This window comes from Macaca fascicularis, chromosome 19 (assembly GCF_037993035.2).
Source record: "Macaca fascicularis isolate 582-1 chromosome 19, T2T-MFA8v1.1".
In the NCBI taxonomy this organism is placed as follows: Eukaryota; Metazoa; Chordata; class Mammalia; order Primates; family Cercopithecidae; genus Macaca; species Macaca fascicularis.
In genome coordinates this window covers 53,897,853-53,919,387 of record NC_088393.1, presented here as the reverse complement: position 1 = coordinate 53,919,387, position 21,535 = coordinate 53,897,853, and the positions used below count along the sequence as shown (strand labels likewise).

The window sequence follows — 21,535 nt, the reverse complement described above, 5'->3', positions numbered from 1 at the left end:
GAGGCTGTAGTGAGCTATGATGGCGCCACTGCACTCCAGCCTGGACAATAGAATAAGACCCTGTCTCTAAGAAAAAAAAATTTTTTTTTTTTTTTTTGAGACCGAGTCTCGCTCTGTTGCTCAGGCTGGAGTGCGGTGGCGCGATCTCGGCTCACTGCAAGCTCCGCCTCCTGGGTTCACGCCATTCTCCTGCCTCAGCCTCCCGAGTAACTGGGACTACAGGCACCTGCCACCATGCCTGGCTAAGTTTTTTGTTTTTTTGTTTTTGTTTTTGTTTTTTTGTTTTTTGAGACGGAGTCTCGCTATGTCGCCCAGGGTGGAGTGCAGTGGCCGGATCTCAGCTCACTGCAAGCTCCGCCTCCCGGGTTTTTACGCCATTCTCCTGCCTCAGCCTCCCGAGTAGCCGGGACTACAGGCGCCCACCACCTCGCCCGGCTAGTTTTTTGTATTTTTTAGTAGAGACGGGATTTCACCGTGTTAGCCAGGATGGTCTCGAACTCCTGACCTCGTGATCCGCCCGTCTCGGCCTCCCAAAGTGCTGGGATTACAGGCTTGAGCTACCGCGCCCGGCCAGTTTTTTGTATTTTTAATAGAGATGAGGTTTCACTATGTTAGCCAAGATGGTCTTGATCTCCTGACTTCGTGATCTGCCTGCCCACTTTGGCCTCACAAAGTGCTGGAATTACAGGCGTGAGCCACTGCACCCAGCATAAATTTTTTTTAAAGCTCCAAATGTATAGGGAGTTTAAAATTATCCTTTTCCAGCCTGGCCAAGATGGTGAAACCCCATCTCTACTAAAAATACAAAAATTAGCCAGGTGCGGTGGCAGGCACCTGTCATCCCAGCTACTTGGGAGGCTGAGGCAGGAGAATTGCTTGAACCCGGGTGGCAGAGGTTGCAGTGAGCCAAGATTGTGCCACCACACTCCAGCCTGGGGGACAGAGTGAGATTCCGTCTTAATAAATAAATAAATATAAATGAAATTATCTTTTGTTACTAATTGCTGGCATCCATGGATGTTCTCTGTTAGGATTCTGGGGGGTTTTTTGTTTGCTTGTTATTTGAAGTCAATTCCCAGTCCTTACACTTTTCCCTGAACCTCTTTTTGTTCCTCTCTCTCCTTTCTTTCTTTCTTTTTTTTTTTTTTTTTTTGAGATGGAGTCTCGCTCTGTCGCCCAGGCTGGAGTGCAGTGGCCGGATCTCAGCTCACTGCAAGCTCCGCCTCCCGGGTCTACGCCATTCTCCTGCCTCAGCCTCCCCAGTAGCTGGGACTACAGGCACCCGCCACCTCGCCCGGCTAGTTTTTTGTATTTTTTTAGTAGAGACGGGATTTCACCGTGTTAGCCAGGCTAGTCTCGATCTCCTGACCTCGTGATCCGCCTGTGTCGGCCTCCCAAAGTGCTGGGATTACAGGCTTGAGCCACCGCGCCTGGCCTCTCTTTCTTTCTGTCTGTCTGTCTGTCTGTCTCTCTCTCTCTCTCTCTCTTTCTTTATGAATAAGACGGAGTCTTGCTCTGTCACTCAGGCTGGAGTGCAGTGGTGCGATCTCGGCTCACTGCAACCGCTGTCACCTGGGTTCAAGCAATTATCCTGCCTCAGCCTCCCGAGTAGCTGGGATTATAGGCACGTGCCACTGCACCTGGCAAATTTTTGTATTTTTAGTAGAGTCAGGGTTTCACCATGTTGGCCAGGCTGGTCTTGGACTCCTGACCTCGAGTGATCTACCTGCCTTAGCCTCTCAAAGTGCTGGGATTGCAGGTATGACCCACTACACCTGACCTCTTTTGTTCTTTGGACAGGGTGCCAGCTCTGCTGCTTCTTAGTCTTCTCCCATGGTGTTTCTCTACGGGGAATACACACCCCTCCCACTGCAAAGCCTTGTCCTGTATTAGGCTGACTCCTACCCTCCATCAGTTCTCTTGCCCAGGGAGCCCTTGCCTTGCCTGGCTCCTGCTGTGGCTCACAGTACCCTTCGCGTTCCTCTCTCAAGCACTACACTGTATCGTTATTTATTTTCTCTGTGACTTCCCCAAGAGGCTGAGCTCCAGGAGTGCAGGCCCAAGTCGGTTTTAGGCACTGCCATTTCCCCAGTATTGGCATGGGCGTGAAAAGAATGCTTGTTGAGTTAATGATTAAGGAGAGGCTCTCTTCCTGGGCCTCCCACAGGTCCTCATCAGCATGGTGTACCTGCCGGAGGCCATGCCAGCCTCCTTCCAGGCCATCTACACCCCTGTGGAGTCAGCAGGCACAGAAGCCCAGATCAAGCACCTGGCTCGGCTCATGGCCACACAGATGACAGCTGCCGGACTGGGACCAGGTGAGTGTGTCCTGGCCCTAACCTGGGCCAGGGGTTGGCACTTGTGGCTTCTGGGTTCTCCTTACTGGAAGAGCACCTCCTTGTGGTGCAGATGAAAATCATGTGGGAGCTAAGGTGTAGATAATGACAGGTACCACAGATAGATGGCTCAGTGTTTTTAAGTCCTGGGCTTTGAAATCCAACAGACCTGGGTTTGAGGTTTGAGTTGAATCAGATCTCATCCACTTAATAGCTGTATAACTTTGGTCAAGTTAGCTAACCTCTCCGAGCTTCATAGTTTTACCCCGTTTTAACAGTACTATTAATGTATAATACACATAAGTACAATGCAGAACTCTTTTAACTATAGACCTTAGTGAATTTTCACAAAGTGAACACACCAGTGTAACCATCACCCAGATTAAGACACAGGTTAAATATCCCTTGTTGAAAATGCTTGGGGCCGGAAGTGTTTCAGATTTCACACCTTTGCATTTGGAATATTTGCATGTACATGATGAAGTATCTTAGGGATGAGACCCAAGTCTAAACATGAAATTCATTTATGTTTCTTATACGCATAGTTCAAAGGTAATTAGATATAATATTTCTTTTCTTTTTTTTTTTTCCTTTGAGACAGAGTCTCCCTCTGTCACCCAGGCTGGAGTGCAGTGGCGCAGTCTCAGCTTATTACTGCAACCTCTACCTCCCAGGTTCAAACGATTCTCCTGCCTCAGCCTCCCGAGTAGCTGGGACTGCAGGTGCCCGCCACCACACCTGGCTAGTTTTTTTGTTTTTTTGTTTGTTTGTTTGTTTGTTTGTTTTTTGAGACGAAGTCTCGCTCTGTCGCCCAGGCTGGAGTGCAGTGGCGCCATCTTAGCTCACTGCAAGTTCCACTTCCCGGGTTCACACTATTCTCCTGCCTCAGCCTCCCGAGTAGCTGGGACTACAGGCACCGGCCACCATGCCTGGCTAATTGTTTGTATTTTTAGTAGAGGCGGGGTTTCACCGTGTTAGCCAGGATGGTCTCGATCTCCTGACCTCGTGATTCACCCACCTCAGCCTCCCAAAGTGCTGAGATTACAGGCATGAGCCACTGCACCCGGCCCTAGTTTTTTGTATTTTTAGTAGAGACGGTTTCACCGTGTTCACAAGGATGGTCTCCATCTCCTGACCTTGTGATTTACCCACCTCAGCCTCCCAAAGTGCTGGGATTACAGGTGTGAGCCACTGTGCCCGGCCCTAGTTTTACCTATTCTTGAACTAAACTAAATAAGATCACAAAGTCTGGCTTCTCTGGCTTACCGTACGGTTTTTTGTGGTTTTTGTTTGTTTATTTTTAGTTAGTTATTATTTATTTGAGAAGGAGTTTTGCTCTTGTGGCCCAGGCTGGAGTGCAGTGGCACTTTCTTGGCTCACTGCAACCTCTGCCTCCTGGATTCAGGTGATTCTGCTGCATCAGCCTCCCCGAGTAGTTGGGATTATAGGCACCCGCTGCCACCATGCCCGGCTAATTTTTTTTTTTGCTTTTTTTTTTTTTTTTGAGACGGAGTCTTACTCTGTCGCCCAGGCTGGAGTGCAATGGCATGATCTCGACTCACTGCAACCTCTGCCTCCCGGGTTCAAGTGATGATTATCCTGCCTTCCAAGTAGCTGGGATTACAGGCATGCGCCATCACACCTAGCAGATTTTTTTTTTTTTTTGCATTTTTTGTTGAGATGGGTTTCACCATGTTGGCCAGGATGGTCTTGAACTCCTGACCTCAGGTGATCCACTCTCCTCGGCCTATTAAAGTGCTGGTATTACAGGCGTGAGCCACCGCGCCCAGCCTACTGTACATTTTTGAGATTCTTCCATGTTGTCGTGTGAGGTGCTAGTTGGTTTTTTTTATTGCTTAGTAGTATTCTGTGACATGAATATACAATCATTGTTTTATCCACACCGGTATTGATGGACCTGTGGCTTCTTTCGCGTTTTTGGCCATTGGAAATAAAGCTGCTGTGAATGTTTGTGTCCAGTTCTCTTCATGTACGCATGCTGTCATCTGTCTTGAGCATATACCAAGGAGTGGAACCACTGGGTCATAGGGTGTGATCAGTGCTATAAAAACTGCTGCAGGCTGGGTGTGGTGGCTCACACCTGTAGTCCCAGCACTTTGGGAGGCTGAGGTGGGTGGATCACCTGAGGTCAGGAGTTTGAGACCAGCCTGGCCAACGTGGCGAAACCCCGTCTCTACTGAAAATACAAAAATTAGCTGGGCATGGCGGTGGGCGTCTATAATCCTAGCTACTCGGGAAGCTGAGGCAGGAAAACGGCTTGGACCCAGGAGGCGGAGGCTGCAGCGAATCAGAATCAAGCCACTGCACTCCAGCCTTGGTGATGGAGCAAAACTGTCTCCAAATAAAAAAACAGATGAGGGCTGGGCACAGTGGCTCATACCTGTAATCCCAGCACTTTGGAAGGCCAAGGCAGGAGGATCCCTTGAGCCCAGGAGTTCAAGACTAACTTGGGCAACATATGGAGACCTCATCTCTACAAAAAAATACAAACATTAGCTAGGTATGTTGGCATGTGCCGGTAGTCCCAGCTAGTTGGGAGGCTGAGAGGCTGAGGCAGGAGGATTGCTTGAACCCAGGAGGTCGAGGCTGCAGTGAGCCCTGATTGCACCACTGTACTCCAGCCTGGGTGACAGAGTGACACCCAGTCTCAAAACAAAAACTGCTCATCATGTTTCCAAAGAGTCTGTAGCATTTGCTGCTCCCTCCAGCAATTAGTGGCATTTCTAGTTTGAGCCTTAGTTGTACTGAAAAGTGGGGATAAAAAGAGTACCCACTCCAGGACAGTGTTGTGTGGATTTAAACAAGGTTTTGTGTGTACAAGGCTCAGAACAGAGCCGGGCACATAGGAGGTCCTCGGGTTGGAGCTGGTGGGTCTCACACACTGGGTGTCCGTTTGCTGCCTCCCCCTCAGGTGTAGAGCAGACCAAACAGTGCAAGGAGGAGCCCAAGGAGGAGAAGGTGGTGAAGACGGAGAGTGTCCTGATCAAGCGGCGCCTGTCAGCCCAGGGCCAAGCCATCTCGGTGGTGGGCTCCCTGAGCTCCATGTCCCCTCTGGAGGAAGAGGCACCACAGGCCAAGAGGAGGCCAGAGCCCATTATCCCTGTCACTCAGCCCCGGTGAGTCCTCTTCTGGGTGCTAAGGCAGGACAGGAGCCCTGCCCAGCCGTGTGTGTGTGTGTGTGTGTGTGTGTGTGTGTTGTGTGTGTTGTGTGTGTTGTGTGTGTGTTGTGTGTGAGAGGCAGACAGAAGGAAGTCTGGACTGGCCGTGTGTGTGTGTGTGTGTGTGTGTGGTGTGTGTGTGGTGTGTGTGTTGTGTGTGAGAGGCAGACAGAAGGAAGTCTGGACTGGCCGTGTGTGTGTGTGTGTGTGTGTGTGTGTGTGTGTGTGTGTGTGTGGTTGTGTGTGTGTGTGGTGTGTGTGTGTGTGTGTGTGTGTGTGTGTGTGTGTGTGTGTGGTGTGTGAGAGGCAGACAGAAGGAAGTCTGGACTGGGTTCTTCCTGACTCCCGAGTCACTGCCATAACCACTAAGCCTTTGCTGTTTTCCTTCCTGTAAAAAAACAAAAACAAAAACAAACCCTTTTTTATGTCTAAAATTGGGATAACGATAGTATCTTTCGTGTAAGGATCAAAGAAGAATTAAATTAGTTCGTGGTGATGGTGACGGTTAGACAACTAGATTAGATAACTTGAGTGAAAGTGATTGTGATTGTCAAGCATTTTGCATGGTTTTGATGTGTAGTAAATGCTACTGGCTGTCACCATCATTGTCCCCATTATTACCTCCCTTACACACCACAAAATCCAGCCAGTCCCGGCCACCCAAGTCTTTTTTTTTTTTTTTTTTGAGACGGAGTCTCGCTCTGTCACCCAGGCTGGAGTGCAGTGGTGTGATTTCCGCTCACTGCAAGCTCCGCCTCCTGGATTCACACCATTCTCCTGCCTCAGCCTCCCGAGTAGCTGGGACTACTGGTGCCCGCCACCTCGCCCAGCTAATTTTTTGTATCTTTAATAGAGACGGGGTTTCACCATGTTGGCCAGGATAGTCTCGATCTGACCTCGTGATCTGCCCGCCTCAGCCTCCCAAAGTGCTGGGATTACAGGCGTGAGCCACCACGCCCGGCCCCAAGTTTTACTAACACAGCTGAGCAGGATCTGCTACCCTCCGAGCTCTCTGCTACCCTTACCCCTCCTCCAGTCGTGCCTACAAGCAGGTTCCCACCTAAGGGCCTTTGCCTGGAGAGCTGGTCCCCCAGACATTTGTGTATCTTGTCCCTGCCTCCATTGAGATCCCCACTTACAGAAGCCTTTCCTAAGACACCCTCTGCAAAACCACAATAACATCCTCTTCCTTCCTCTTACCCACCGCCCCACCATGCCTCAGAGACACAGGAATTGGAGAGGCAGCAGGGGGATGGGGGCCATCTCTGTGGCCTACCTAGTCCTTGAAGTTGGGAGAGTCACCAGACAGGCCTGTGCTGCAGTCTGGGCCCCTGCATCTCTGTCACTGCTCTTCCACGTAGGCTGGCAGGCGCCGGTGGGCGCAAGAAAATATTCCGTCTCAGCGACGTGCTGAAGCCCCTGACTGATGCCCAGGTGGAAGCCATGAAGCTGGGCGCTGTGAAGCGGATCCTGCGGGCTGAGAAGGCTGTGGCCTGCAGCGGGGCAGCCCAGGTGTGCCCCTGCCACCCCCCACCCCATCCTTCCAGTCCCTCTACCCAAGCGTCTACCTCACATCCAGCACAGAGTCTGGCCCCGGCATCAAACCTCCCTGGCTGTGGACCCCAGCTCTGCTGCCACAGCCGCTTCTCCAGATCACTCCCATCCTCCATAAAACAGAGACGGCAGCGGCAGCTCCCCCCGGGTGACAAGGAGGAAACGTGCCATGCACACAGGCGCTCAGGTGCACACGGCGGGTGCCGGGAGGCCTCTGCAAGTGAGGGCTGCTCTTGTGGTCTTGGTTCTTCACGGTTGTTAACATTCTTACTGTTACTATTTAGCTTTAAAAATATACCTAGTTCTCAGTCCTGATTCTGCCACTTGCTGACACTGTTACCTTCAAAGAATGGGGAAAAGTGACTTTTTTCCCATTCTGTGAAGTTAATTTTTGATTAGCTAGTAGTATAGGAACGTACTCCCTGAGCTGAAAAATATTTCTGGGGAATCCAGATCCAGTACTCTCTTCCGTGGCCATCACCTGCACCCCATCGCCCTCTCCAGAGGTGACAAAGGCACAAATGAGGGGAATCTTTGAGGATCTTTTTCTGTGCACTTAAGTACATGGGTGCTGCTCCTAGAAACTCGTTTTTATCCTGTGATGATCGATCCCCACCCTGGCACCCCCACCCCCTGCCACACAAATGGGACCTTCCTGGGCATAAGGGTCCTTGACTGGCCTTCCTCACTTCACTCCGTGTCTGCTCTGGGAGTTCCTGTGCCTGGGTGGGAGGAGTCGCAGGGCACCAATGCAGAGTCCCTGGATTGCCCACCCTACACTGACATGCTGGCTCGCCCTCCCACCAGGTCCGCATAAAGATCCTGGCCAGCCTGGTGACACAGTTCAACTCGGGCCTGAAGGCGGAGGTCCTGTCCTTCATCCTGGAGGATGTGCGGGCCCGCCTGGACCTGGCCTTCGCCTGGCTCTACCAGGAGTACAACGCCTATCTGGCCGCGGGTGCCTCAGGCTCCCTGGACAAGTATGAGGACTGCCTTATCCGCCTGCTGTCCGGCCTGCAGGAGAAACCAGACCAGAAGGATGGGTGAGGGGGCTGACCCTGCACCCTCCTGTCCCCACGAGGCCCCCTCTTCTGGTGCTGCTCTCCCTTTCTGATTCTGACCACCTCCCTCTTCATCACCCCCCGAGTCAGTCCTTCTCGAGTCCATCCCAAGTCTTCTCTCCTCCTTCCCCCTCTGGAGGCACGTTCAAGGTTGTAGTTTTGCATGTGAGCTGCAGGTCGCACTCCCTGAGCTGTTCCCCAGCTCTGCCACTTGCTCTGAGCATGGTTTGAGTGGCTTTGTCACTCCCCCTGTGTGTCATTTTCCCATCTGTAAATAACAGTACTCACCCATGGGCCTGGAGATAGACTTCTCTACACCCCATTTCCTACCTGAGTTGGTTCTGTAGCTTCCTCCCTGTCCGTGGCCTCCAGCTTACTCATCTGTCCTCCACACAGCAGCTCCGGGAACACTTTGTTATATAAATCCTTTTATTACTTCCCCACGAGGAACCTTCCATGGTTCTCCATTGCTCTTAGGGTAAAGCACAGCCTCCTTACTGTGACCAGTGAGGCGTTATGTTATTCACTCTCTTTGGCTTTACTCCCTGAACATTAGCCACATTGGCCTTCTGTCTGTTCCTCGAGTGTGCCAAGTTCAGGGCACTAGTGCTTCCTGTTCTGTCTGCCTGGAATGCCCTTCCCTCAACTGTGTGTGTGGTTGGCTCCTTCTCATCTACCAGTATACTCAAATGTAACTTCGAAGCAGCCTTTTGAGGCCACCATATCTAAAATACCCACACCCTTCTCCACCCGCCGTCATTCCCTCCCATTTTTATGTTCAATGAATAAAGTTAGGAATCCCTGTTTGACAAAAGGAAGAAATGAGTTTCAGAGAGGTGCAGCCTCTGCCTAGATCATCCAGCCGGCAGCTTTTGAACCCTGGTCTTTTCACTTCCAAAGCTTTATAACCAGGGGCTTGAACAAGCAACCCCTGAGGGAGGGCCTGCTGGCCCTGAGCTCCTACAATTCAGTAGGGCCTGGGAGCCAGGCGGCCTTTTCCTCTGCAGCCATGGCCCTCCCTCCATCTCTGGCAGGATCTTCACCAAGGTTGTGCTGGAGGCGCCCCTCATCACAGAGAGTGCCCTGGAGGTGATCCGCAAGTACTGCGAGGATGAGGTGAGGACAGGCCCTGGTCACTGCAGCCTGGGCCAAGGGACAGGGCTCTCCCCTGAGGATTCTGAAGGGCACACAGCCTAAACCTTGTGGCAAGGGGTTTCATGAGGGACCGGGCTGTTTTGTCAGAGGCAGTCAGGAGAGAGAGCCCAAAGGCACAGTCAGGTGGGCTGAGCTCAGGTCCCTTTCCTCTTGCTGCAGAGTCGCACCTACCTGGGCATGTCCACGCTTCGAGACCTGATCTTCAAGCGCCCGTCCCGCCAGTTCCAGTACCTGCATGTCCTTCTCGACCTCAGCTCCCATGAGAAGGACAAGGTGATCCCCTGCTCCACTTCCTGGCTGCCCTCAGCCTGCAGTTTGCAGAGGCCACCTGTATCCTGAGGAACCAACTCGTTCTTAGTCCGCCTGTGGTGGCCAGCACAGGCTCCTCGTGCAGCCCAGTCCTGTGCTGGGGCCTGAGGGCATTGCCCAGCAGGGGAGCCAGTGTGGCCTCAGCCAGCAGTGAGGACCCAGCATGCTCAGCAGCTGAGCAGAGCAGTGTGCAGCTGCGGAGCCCTGGGGAGGGAGGGGCCGACCATCTGGTGGTGGGGTGGGCAGGGGAGGTGTTTCAAGGAAAGCTTCCTTCAAGAAGGGGAGATGTGGGCCGAGACCTGGAAAATGAATAGCTGGGTGTGCTCTAGACGAGGGGACAAATGTGCATATGCTGTGGTTGAGAGCGCCCTTGACCCATCCTTGCCTGCAGCCTTTTGCCCCAGCCCCTGCCTGGCAGCATGTTTATTCATTCAGCAGACCTTCATTGCACACCCCTGGCCCTGGCCCTGGCCCTGTGCTGCTGCTGGGATCAGAGTGCCCAGGACCAGCCCCTACCCTCACAGGTCCCGGCAGATAATATCTGAGTGAAACAGTGTTTAGCTGGCAGTAGGCGTTCTAGGGAGACTTGGCAGGGAGTGGCACTTTTAAGGAACTGAGATCTCCCTCTGCTTGGAGCTTGGTGAGCAAGGCAAGGAGCAGTGACGGGCAGATGGGCTGGAAAGACGGGCAGATGGGCTGGAGAGGCAGGCAGCGAGGTGGTGCTGTGGGTCCGGCCCTGGCCGGGATATCTGCCTCCTGCGCTGGGGACCAGCTCTGGGCCCTGGTAGCAGCTGGGCTGCCCCTTCTCAGGCTCGGGTCTGTTTTCACATGAGTGTTGCCACACTCGCAGGAATAGCTGTTCTTCCTCTTCCCTCTTCCCTGACCCTGCCCTTCTCCATCTTCCTCCTCAGGTGCGCTCCCAGGCCCTGCTGTTCATCAAACGCATGTATGAGAAGGAGCAGCTGCGGGAGTATGTGGAGAAATTTGCCCTCAACTACCTGCAGCTCCTGGTGCACCCCAACCCACCGTCTGTGCTGTTTGGAGCTGACAAAGACACAGGTTGGGCGCAGGTCATCAGATGCATATTGAGTGCTGCTGTGTCCGCGCTCTGGTCGCTGCGAGCAGAGGGGCTGAGTGGGGAAGCCACCCAGACACCAGTGACGGGAACGGGCAGGGCTGGGACAGCCACCTGGGGGCTGTGGGAGTCAGGGTAGGGGCATCTGACCTAGCCTAGGGGGTCAGGGAGAGAGATCTGGCGGACGAGGAGAGCCAGCCATCGGTGGGGCCCCAGGAAGGACCAGGCAGGGTCATCTCAGGCAGGTTCCCTCAACAGAGCCTTGGGTCCCCCAGGATTACAGACAGGTAGACTCAGACCCCGAGTAAATGGACCCTTAAATGGGAAGTCTTGGGGCCATGATAGGGCAGCACGGGAGGCCTGGCCCAGGTGCCAGGAAGCATTCCCAGGAGACGCACAGCCTTCGGGAGGCCCAGAGTCTGAGCAGGTGCTGTGGACCAGGCAGAAAGGAGGGCGGATGCAAAGGCAAAGAGACCAGGGCCTTCGGGACTGTTAGAAGGGGTGTGTGACCACCATGGAGGGCAGCAGGGCAGCAGCAGGCCGGGGCCACCCCATGCAACACCTGGCAGCCACTGGGAGGCAGCGAGCCGGGGGTTTATTCTGAGGCTACAGGGCGTGGCTGGGCTTGGAGGTGGAGAGGGACAGGGTCAGGATTGCACTCAAAGATCCTTCTAATTGCCTTGTGTGTTGGCAGTCGGGGAAGGCTGGAGGTAGGAAGTCCTGGTCCCACCCCATTTCCCTGCCCTAGAACAATTAGCTCCCCAGCCCCGGCTCCCTTCTCTGCCCTCCCTGGCTCCACTGCCCAAGAAGGGACAGTTACTGAGGGTCCGAGGGGGTTGGAGAAGAGTGTGGGCCAATCCGACGCCGCTCCTGCCCTGTCAGAGGTGGCAGCGCCCTGGACGGAGGAGACAGTGAAGCAGTGTCTCTACCTCTACCTGGCTCTCCTGCCTCAGAACCACAAGCTGATCCACGAGCTGGCGGCCGTGTACACTGAAGCCATCGCCGACATCAAGCGGACGGTGCTGAGGGTCATCGAGCAGCCGGTGAGGCCCCTGAGCCCACCAGGCCCTGCCCACCCACAGGCAGGGCTATGTCCCCAGCTCCAGCTCTTCCCCAACCTGCTCTACCTCAGAGTGTGCCAAGCCCAAAGGGTGGTCACCCCGGGTTGACCCAGGCTGTGTAGCTTGCGGGCGGTCCGCATGTCACTCATCAGTTCCTGAGGAAACGTCAGAGTGGCTCAGCAGTTAGGAGCCTAGAGCTGGATAGAGCTGGGTTCGTGTTCACTTGTCACTTTCTCACTGCGACCTCGGGCCTGTCAGTAAAACTAGGGAAGACATTCCAGTCCCTCCACGCTGATGCAAGGAGTCCATGAACTCAGGCACATAAACCTCTGTGTCACTGTCACTGTTTATGAGCTGACCTTCCCGGTGTTGCTAATGGGACTCTTTAGCTGTCATTACATAAGTCCTTCCCACCTCTCTCTCTCGAGCCACAGGGCTGCCCACAGGAGAAGCAGCTCAGTGACAGACTGTCACCTGAGATGAGAAGGTCTGCACTTCAGTTTGCAGCAGGGTTTGAAACCACTTTTTTTCTTTCTGCCCCTGACATTTTTGGATTACCGAACATTTTCATGATAAATGGGAGAGAGAACTGTATGTTAATCCCCACCTATCTGCCATTTGGGTTCAGTGGGGCCCTTACCTGGAAAATGGGGATAACAGGCTTGTAGTCAGGAGGAAACATTTTTAGCCCCATTCCCAAGGTGAGCCAACTGTGGAAAAGTGATCTCACTTTGCGGAAAAGTGATCCTGTGGTCTGTGAGCTTCCCGAGGGCAGAGACATTCGGTTTTAGTCAGGAGCGTAAACGTTCCTGGGTGAAGGTGGAGCCTGGCCCCAGCTCCTGTGTTTGGCGTTCACCATGGGGCAGGCTCAGGAAGCAGCAGCAGGTGGAGCCTGGTCTGGGCTCACAGCCAAGCCAGCCGCGCATGAGAAACCAAGTCACGAAGCGGGTGGGTGTGGGTGGAGCCAGAAACATCTTTACCAGTGAGTGAAGCACAGGGTAGGCATTCGAGGTCAGGTCGGGTCTGAGCCACACAGGAGTGGCCTGCTGGAGGACAGCCCAGCCAGGGCTGGGAGCTGGAGCAGGCCACATCCGGAGAGGCTGCAGGGAGAGGCCGAGGTTTCTCTGACCTCTCCCACCCTTCCCTACCTTTCCCCCACCCTCCAAACCCTGTCACCAGTCTCACCCTGAGCCCCAGCATTTCCCGCAGCCACCCTGCCGGCAGCACCTGAGCCTTCCCTAAGCTCTCACCCTGGGTGTGGTCATCCCTGTCTCTGCCTCTAGATCCGAGGAATGGGCATGAACTCCCCGGAGCTGCTCCTGCTGGTGGAAAACTGTCCCAAGGGGGCAGAGACACTGGTCACACGATGTCTGCACAGCCTCACAGACAAAGGTGACCCTGGAGACCCCCACCTTTCATGCTTTCCTCCCTTTCCTTAGCCTTCCCCGGGTCCTGGGAATCCGAGCCACTGGGTCCCCAGATGGTCGTACCTCTTGTGGGTCTTTGCCTGTCCTAGGGCCTCAGTTTCTCCATCTGGAACAGTGTGGTGCTAATTGCACGTGAGCAGCCAAGGGTGAAAAGTTCTGCTGTGAAGTTGCCATACATTCCCTCACACCCGCCTGCTTCTCTTTCCTGGGTGCCCACCCTCCCCCACACTCCCTTCTGCCTCCAACTCGGTGCCTCCTGCTGCTTCCATGCAGTCCCACCCTCCCCGGAGCTGGTGAAGCGGGTCCGGGATCTCTACCACAAGCGACTGCCAGACGTCCGCTTCCTCATCCCGGTGCTCAATGGGCTGGAGAAGGTATGGAGCCGGAGGCCCGTCTGTCCCTGCTACCTGGGACATGTGGGACCGGGAGGGGCAGGGCAGCACGTTGCAGAAGCGGTTGAGCGAGAGGCACATAGCAGAGGGCAGAAGACACCTTGTCTGTGGTCAGAAGTCGTGGAAGCCGCTGGCACCTGTGTACCCTGGAAATGCAGAGCAGCTCCTGGACTCATTTGCATGGGCACCCGGGTGCCCGTGGCTCTGCTGCTTCCTCCTCTACCTCAAGCGGGTCCCTTCCCCTCTTTGAGACTCGCTTTTCTTCTCTGTGAGACAAGGATTAGGATGTGACATGCAAGGGACTCAGATGGGGTTAGAGCTGGGGAGAAAGCTCTGTCCTGAGGGTGTGGTGAGGGTAGGAGGGGCTCAGTGAGCCAGAGCTTGCCCTCAGCTCCCCAGGGCGAGCAGAAGGGGTGGCTTGTCTAGAAGGGAAGTGAGGGTGTATCTGACTTAACCCCCACCCCACCGCCTTCTCCCTGTAGAAAGAGGTGATCCAGGCCCTGCCTAAACTCATCAAACTCAACCCCATCGTGGTGAAGGAAGTCTTCAACCGCCTGCTGGGCACCCAGCATGGTAGGTGATGCAGCCTCCTCCCCACCAGGAGGCCCACCCACCCAGGTGCTGGGGCAGGAGGCAAGCTGCAGGCGCCCCCCTCGGGGAGAGGGGCCACATCCCGCTCCCTGGGACACCAGCTGTACTGGACATTTCCATGTGTCCCGGAGCTCCCAGGCCACCCTCCGGGATGCTTGGATGATGGTTTCATTCACAGCAGGGACAAGACTGTGGAGCTGGGGCCGGAGGCTCCAGCAGCGTCTCCCCTTCTGGGATCTGGCCACACCGCAGCCCCTCTCAGGCCCGGCTGTAGTCTGGCCCCTCCTCAGATCTTGCCTGAATCCCTCAAGCTGTGGGCTAGGGGCATTTTGTTTTGACACAGTCAAAAAGAAACAAAACTTTCAACTTAGAAAAACTAGCAAGTAAAGTAGAAGGGATTCTTCGCTCCTCACCCCAGTGGTTGGAGCTAAAGACAGAATGGAGGATGTCTGTTCCACACAGACAGACCTGGTGCTTTAAAACACACACATAGATGGCTCTGGGACCATCAAAAGAGCAGCAGCAAAGAGCCACCCCACCAGCCTCCTCCCTCCACTCCCCCAGGCCCCACACAGCTGAAGGCTCCAGCCACTGTGGAAGGCTGCAGCCTGGCTTCATCTTGTCCTGTGCCGCAAATGCCCATGAGCCCCTGTGCCGCGTTAGAGTCTGTTGGGGACCACACCATGAGGTGGTCCTACCCTACCCTCGCGGGTGCACAGCCCGGAGGCAGAGAGACCCAGCTGTGCCACACACTACCCAGGGTGGGAGCCCAGGATGGGGAGGAGCACACGGTGGCAACCGTAGGCTGCCCGAGGGCTGCTGCTACCTTCGGTGTCCTCTTTTTATGTTGTCAGTGACTTCCCCTGTTTCAGCCCTGAAAGCAGAGGGCACCTCATCTTTGCTCCCAGCTGCCCCGATCTGGGGAACTCAGACCCATCTCTTATGCATCCGTACTGTCTCCCCCACCCTTTCTCCCACCCGCTGCAGGTGAGGGAAACTCAGCCTTGTCCCCACTGAACCCTGGAGAGCTCCTGATCGCATTACACAACATCGACTCTGTGAAGTGCGACATGAAATCCATCATCAAAGGTGAGGTGCTTCCCCCAACTCCAGTGGCCTGGCCCCTGCAATGCCAGGGGCAGGACCTCAGTCACCTACATGCCCCCACTGGAATCTGCCAAGTCGAAGACTGCCACTCACAGCCCCACCTCAGAGCTCTGGAGAGCCACCTCCCTCCCTCCTTTACCTGCCTCCTCCTCCCTCCCTCCCTCCTCCTTTACCTGCCTCCTCCTCCCTCCCTCCCTCCTTCTTTTCCTTCCTTCCTCCCAGGTTTTACCCTTTACAACCCAACTTTTTCTGCCTCTGTCTAAGGCACTCTGATGTACCTGCTGTGCACTGGTACAGAGTGGGCCTAAAGCAGTCGGGGTAGCCCCACCCCTAGCCCCGAGGAATAGAAGGAAGCAGGGCGCACCATGAGTGGTAATCAGAGGCTTAGAGGCGCAGCAGCAGGGCAGACCCAGGGCTCCATGGCACTTGTGGCCTAGGGTAGATGAGGCAGGAGAGCTTGCCTCCAGGGCGGCAGGGTTGGCAACGAACTGACTGGCTCACGATGGCCCCCCACTCACTGAGCACTCTGCGCTGGGCTCTCCCTGAAGGCCTACAGACCTGAGCCTGCTGGTCCGCCACTTGGTGAGTATGTTCATTTCCATTGTGTAGACAGGAAATGGAGGCTCCAGAGAGGTTAGGTGACTTACTCAGGGCCGCGCAGAAGCTAAGTGGTGTAGTGGAAAAAACAGAATCTGAAGTTAAACGGACCTGGGTGGGAATCCCAGCTCTGCCGGTTCCGCGACGGAGGACCACCTCCCCTGAGAGCGCCTGCCCCTCCACTCCTCCTGAGCGAGGTTTCTGGGCCAGGAGCCATCCTGTCCCACGGAGCTGGACACCCTCACTGTCGCCCTCTCTACTCAGAAGACTGCTGTCCTTTGATTTCTCTTCTCACCCTCAGACAGGAAAGGGCTTCCTCTCTGTGCCGCTTACTTTCGTGTTCTAGCTTGAAACGGTGTTTCAGTGACTTACTTCCTAACCTTCCTCTGCAAGTTTTCTTTTTTTTTTTTTTTTTTTGAGACGGAGTCTCGCTCTGTCGCCCAGGGTGGAGTGCAGTGGCCGGATCTCAGCTCACTACAAGCTCCGCCTCCCGGGTTCATGCCATTCTCCTGCCTCAGCCTCCCGAGTAGCTGGGACTACAGGCGCCCACCACCTTGCCCGGCTAGTTTTTTGTAGTTTTAGTAGAGACGGGGTTTCACTGTGTTCACCAGGATGGTCTCAATCTCCTGACCTCGTGATCCACCCGTCTCGGCCTCCCAAAGTGCTGGGATTACAGGCTTGAGCCACCGCGCCCGGCCCCTCTGCAAGTTTTCTCAGAAACTTTTAAGGTCAAGAGAGGAGCTTACGGAAATATCAAACCCGCATTAAAACCCAGGAGGCCCCAAGGCCTCTCGTGGGAGACCCGCAGGGAGGAAAGATCTCCAGGCTCATAGGCCAGGGCTGTGGTCTTCACGTTCCCCGACCCCTTTGGTGATCTGAGGAAAGTTCTAGCCCATTCCCAGGACAGTATGCTCATATAAATTGCATACAGTTCGAGGGGGTTCACACATACACACACACACACACCCCAAGACCATTTGTGGACCCAGATTAGAAGCCCTGAGGATCCTAGGCCCAGAAGAAAGGGCCTTGCCGGAGGCCACACAGGCCACCAAGAGCCAGGCCCCTGGAAGGGTCAGCGGGGGCCTACCCTATACCACCCTACCCTTTTCTTCCAACACAGCCAGGCCTGCACACTGCAGGCTAGACAACCTTCCAGCTGGTGTCCCCAGACCCAGCCCACGTTTTTCCCCTCGGGCACCAGAATTCTTTCTGGTTGCACTCTAAGCTCCAGATCACAAAGTACAGTCCTTTTGTTGTGCACTGTTCACTCCCCCATAGACCACCCTGTTCCTCTGGGGAACTTGTCTATAACTAGACCCACTGCTGGTAGTCCAGCATTAAGAAAACTCAGCACCTCTGCCTACCCGTATCCATCCTGGGTAGTGCTGGGGACACAGGAAGGACAGCCCTAGCCCTGTCCCTCCAGGGCTTACAGTCCAGGGAAAGAGACAAGAAGTCCCTGGCCAGTAACAACTGAGGGGTGGCGTGGGACGGGGCAGCCCAGAGGGGCCACATAACCCAGCCTGGGTGTGGGACATCAGGGAAGACTTCCCAAAAAAGGGGACACTCGGGCTGAGACCAAGGAAGGCTGAGTAGGCGGCAGCAGCAGGAGACTGCAGGGACTGAGGGAGGTGCTCGCTGGCTGGTTCTGGACCTAGGAGACGAAAGAGGGGCCCTGGTCAAGAGAGGAGGTCAGGCTGTCGCCATCAGGAAAGGCGCCCCTGGGGTCTGCCCACAGGAGTCTCGCAGGCTGTGGTGGGAATTTGGCCTTGTTTCTTGAGGGTCTCTGGGAGGGGAGTCAGGTCTGAGCTTTCCAAAGCACCCTTCAGGCTGCTGTATGGAGAATGGATCAGAGGCTCAGGGGAGGCCCAGGTTGGGGGCCAGGGCAAAGCTGACAGGGAAGGAGGAGGGGAGGGCTGATTCTGGAGCCTTTAGGTGGTTGAGAGGGCAGGACCAGTGACCACCTGGCCCTGAGGAGGAGCAGGGGCTTCCTCGGTTTCTGACAGGCCCTTGCCTCCACTCTCTTCCCATTCAGCCGCCTCCCACCTGTCTACACCTCCCCCTCCCTTAGAGACCCCATCCCTGTTCTCTGTTAGCCTCAAGGATTTGGGGGGTTGGGGTGTTCTTCTGGCTCAATAAAGACTTCCTGGTTGACATTCACATGGCAAGTGGTGTTTGGGGAAGGGCTTCAAAGGCAGCTCCTGGGGCCTCCCATTAGCACAGTGGATTGGGGCATGGCCACCTACTGGGGAACAGACCCCGAGGGCCTGCCTTCGAGGATACTCGTGCTGTGCCAACCCTCTGGGTCCTCCTGGTAGTGGCACTGGGTGTTGAGCTCATCGTATGCCCCGGCCCAAGCCGCCTCTTGTCCCTCCCTTCGCTATTACTCTACTGATTGTGCTCATAACCCCCACGCAGCCCTTTGCCTGGCACCCCCCCCCATCTTCCCAGCACCAGCGCAAGCCCTGTACCCTTGTCAGGACCGAGTGGGCAGTCCCTTGGCCCTCTGACAAGCTGGTCTGTGGACTGCTGTTCTCTCTGGAGGGGCTGGTGGAAGCCAATAGCTGCCTTCCCTCCCTGGCAGTGTTGGGGGGCCCTGCCACTCCCCCAGGGCTTAGCAACACATCTTTCCCAAGGTCGTCCTCCAAGTGAGGGGCCATGGGTTCCCTGTTCTACCCATTTTGGGGCTTCCTGGAGTTGGATGTCTTCTCCCTTGAATGAAGCCCGCAGGTTTTCCAAGGGCAGGGCTGCAGTGTGCCTTCTGCTGGGTGGGGGGAGTTTTCTGTCTCCCTCAGGGGCTTTAGAAGTCAAGGTTTTAGAAGTCTTCCCCTCACACGGGCAGACAGCAGGGCCAGGGCTCCCACCTCCCAGGGGGCAGCTGGGCAGAGAGGACAGGCCCACTCTCCGCCTCCTCGCAGCCACCAACCTGTGCTTTGCGGAGCGGAACGTGTACACGTCAGAGGTGCTGGCCGTGGTGATGCAGCAGCTGATGGAGCAGAGCCCCCTGCCCATGCTGCTCATGAGGACCGTCATCCAGTCCCTGACCATGTACCCCCGCCTGGGGGGCTTCGTCATGAACATCTTGTCCCGCCTCATCATGAAGCAGGTAACCCACCCCCGGCCACCCCGCCCTCAGGCTGCAGACGGCAGCAGACCTAACCAGCAGGCTTCTATCCTGCTTGCCCTCCCCTTCCCCTGACCCCAGAGGGAGCCTGGTGGAGGATGGCAGGCTCTGCTCTGCCTCCTTGCCAAGAAAATAGCGGAGTTCCAGGGTCTATGACTGGGCCAGCTCCCAGGTGATGAGGGAGGGCAGCTGGGTGGTAGGAGCTATGGTAACCCTCAAGGGGTGTGCACCCAGGAGAGGCATGGCTGCTTCTTACCCTCCACTGCTGTGTGCCCGGCCAGGATGCATCCCCGAGCTGAAGAATGGTCCAGTTTTTTAAGAAGTGCTAGAAATTTGGGCTTTAGAAATACGACAATGAGGCCAGGTGTGATGGCCCACACCTGTAATGCAACTCCTTGGGCGGCCGAGGCAGGAGGACTGCTTGAGCCCAGGAGTTTGGGGCTGCAGTAAGGAAGAAACGCGCCACTCACTGCACTCTAGCCTGGGCGACAGATGAAGACCGTGTCTCAAAAAAATAATAATAATAACGTGATGGAACAAAAAACCAAATCCCGCAGGGCTAATGTCGCCCCCTGGAGGCTGCCGTGAGAATGTACATGTGACCCGGGACAGGTCCTGGCACCGGCATTGACCTCCGCTGTTTAGCAGGGCTAATGTCGCCCCCTGGAGACTACCGTGGGAATGTCATGAGACGTGCTCCCGCAGCACTTAGCCTAGGCCTGGCCCAGGGGTAGCTCTGGTAAAAGGCGGCTCTGAGTTTTCTTCCACCCCCTTCCCAAGTTGCCCTCATGGTCCAGCCCGCTGGATCGGGAAGACAAAGGCCTCTGGAGGGAGGTCAGGGCTGCTTGTGGCCCATCCAGAGGAATCTTGGATGGTGGGATTTGGGCATGGTCTTGGCAAGGTCTTTCTCCCATTGTCAAGGCGGGGGGACTGCCTGTGTGCCCCTCCCGACAGCTCCCTCCCTCCCTGGTTCAGGTGTGGAAGTACCCCAAAGTGTGGGAGGGCTTCATCAAGTGCTGCCAGCGCACCAAGCCCCAGAGCTTCCAGGTCATCCTGCAGCTGCCGCCCCAGCAGCTGGGAGCCGTCTTTGACAAGTGCCCTGAGCTCCGGGAGCCTCTGCTGGCCCATGTCCGCTCCTTCACCCCCCACCAGGTACCCTTCCCCCCACCCCGGGTGTGCGGTGGGCGGCCCCCTGGGTCCCTCCGGTTGGTGGGGACTGGATGGAGGTGGATACAAAAGGCCCTGCACTGCTAGGAGCTCTGGAGGGTTAGGGCCCCGGGACCTGAGGTGTGCAAGTGGGGTCTCTGTGCCAGAGCTGTCCCCAGCGCCCCCTTCCTGCTCTCCACCCAGCAAGCTCATATCCCTAACTCCATCATGACCATCTTGGAGGCCAGCGGCAAGCAGGAGCCAGAGGCCAAGGAAGCGCCTGCAGGGCCCTTGGAGGAGGTGAGGGCCCTGCAGCCCACCCATGTGGATCCTCAGACTCCCACCCCATACCCCAAGCCAGCAAGGCTCACCATGGCCACCCCTGCTCTGAGCCACCCGTCTCCCAGGGGATGCGCCTGCTGGAAGGGAGTTGGGGGTCTGGGAGACAACTGCCCCTTCCTCCCCATGCCCTTGGTGAACTCAAAGACCACCTCAGGGTGGTTCCTTCTCTTTCCCGCCGTCCTCTGAGCCACCCACCTCTGAGCTTCTGTGTGGCCCTCCCCACCCTCAGGACGACCTGGAGCCTCTGGCCTTGGCCCCGGCCCCGGCCCCCCGGCCCCCGCAGGACCTCATTGGCCTGCGGCTGGCCCAGGAGAAGGCCTTAAAGCGGCAGCTGGAGGAGGAGCAGAAGCTGAAGCCGGGAGGAGTGGGAGCCCCCTCTTCTTCCTCCTCCTCTCTCTCTCCCTCGGCCCGGCCGGGCCCGCCCCCGTCTGAGGAAGCCATGGATTTCCGGGAGGAGGGGCCTGAGTGCGAGACCCCGGGCATCTTCATCAGCATGGATGACGACTCAGGGCTGACCGAGGCCGCGCTGTTGGACTCTAGTCTCGAGGGCCCCCTATCCAAGGTAGGGAGAGCAGCCTTCGCTGCGAAGGAGGAAGCCGCAGCTGGGCCGGGGTGAAGGTGGGGGACGGGCATCGGGACAGGGCCTGAATGGGAGCATGGAGGGGACCACACCATCCAACCGGCTCCCCTTTCCTTCCCCGGTCACCAGGAGACAGCAGCGGGCGGGCTGACCTCTAAGGAGGAGCGGAGCCCCCAGACCCTGGCACCTATTGGAGAAGATGTCGTGAAGACCCCCAGCCCGGCTGCCGAGGATGCCAGGGAACCCGAGGCCAAGGGGAACAGCTGACGGGGCTGGGGGTGGGGAAGGGGGATGGGACGGGGATGCGGGGCTGGGGGACAGGGCGGGGCTTGACCTGCAGGTGCTTTGCCTTAAAAAATAAATAAAAGATGTGAACTTGGGCAAGTTACTGAAAAGAAAAAGGGTGGGCCTGGGGCGCGGGTGCCGTCTCGAGTCTGGCGCGACGTCCGCCGTGGGGCTGCGCGGGATCGGGAGGGCGCGCCGCCCGGAGCCTGCG

General features: G+C 56.2%; 1 protein-coding gene across 5 annotated transcripts in view; it reads left to right on the top strand.

Moving 5' to 3' along the window:
* Nucleotides 1-21,419, top strand: part of SYMPK (symplekin scaffold protein) — a 50,615-nt gene extending 29,196 nt beyond the window's left edge. For 2 of the 5 annotated variants that reach the window (XM_045381108.3, XM_045381106.3), the window contains 17 exons: nt 2,168-2,318; nt 5,269-5,473; nt 6,877-7,027; nt 7,877-8,112; nt 9,165-9,246; nt 9,445-9,558; nt 10,506-10,653; nt 11,552-11,712; nt 13,014-13,122; nt 13,431-13,531; nt 14,032-14,122; nt 15,128-15,229; nt 18,766-18,953; nt 19,947-20,123; nt 20,322-20,417; nt 20,689-21,021; nt 21,169-21,419. In XM_045381108.3, coding sequence (XP_045237043.1) covers nt 2,168-2,318; nt 5,269-5,473; nt 6,877-7,027; nt 7,877-8,112; nt 9,165-9,246; nt 9,445-9,558; nt 10,506-10,653; nt 11,552-11,712; nt 13,014-13,122; nt 13,431-13,531; nt 14,032-14,122; nt 15,128-15,229; nt 18,766-18,953; nt 19,947-20,123; nt 20,322-20,417; nt 20,689-21,021; nt 21,169-21,306 — 2,583 coding nt within the window. In that variant the 3' untranslated portion in view covers nt 21,307-21,419. The other 3 variants (XM_074023922.1, XM_074023921.1, XM_074023920.1) reach the window with 3 other exon arrangements.
* The last annotated feature ends 116 nt before the right edge of the window (nt 21,420-21,535 follow it).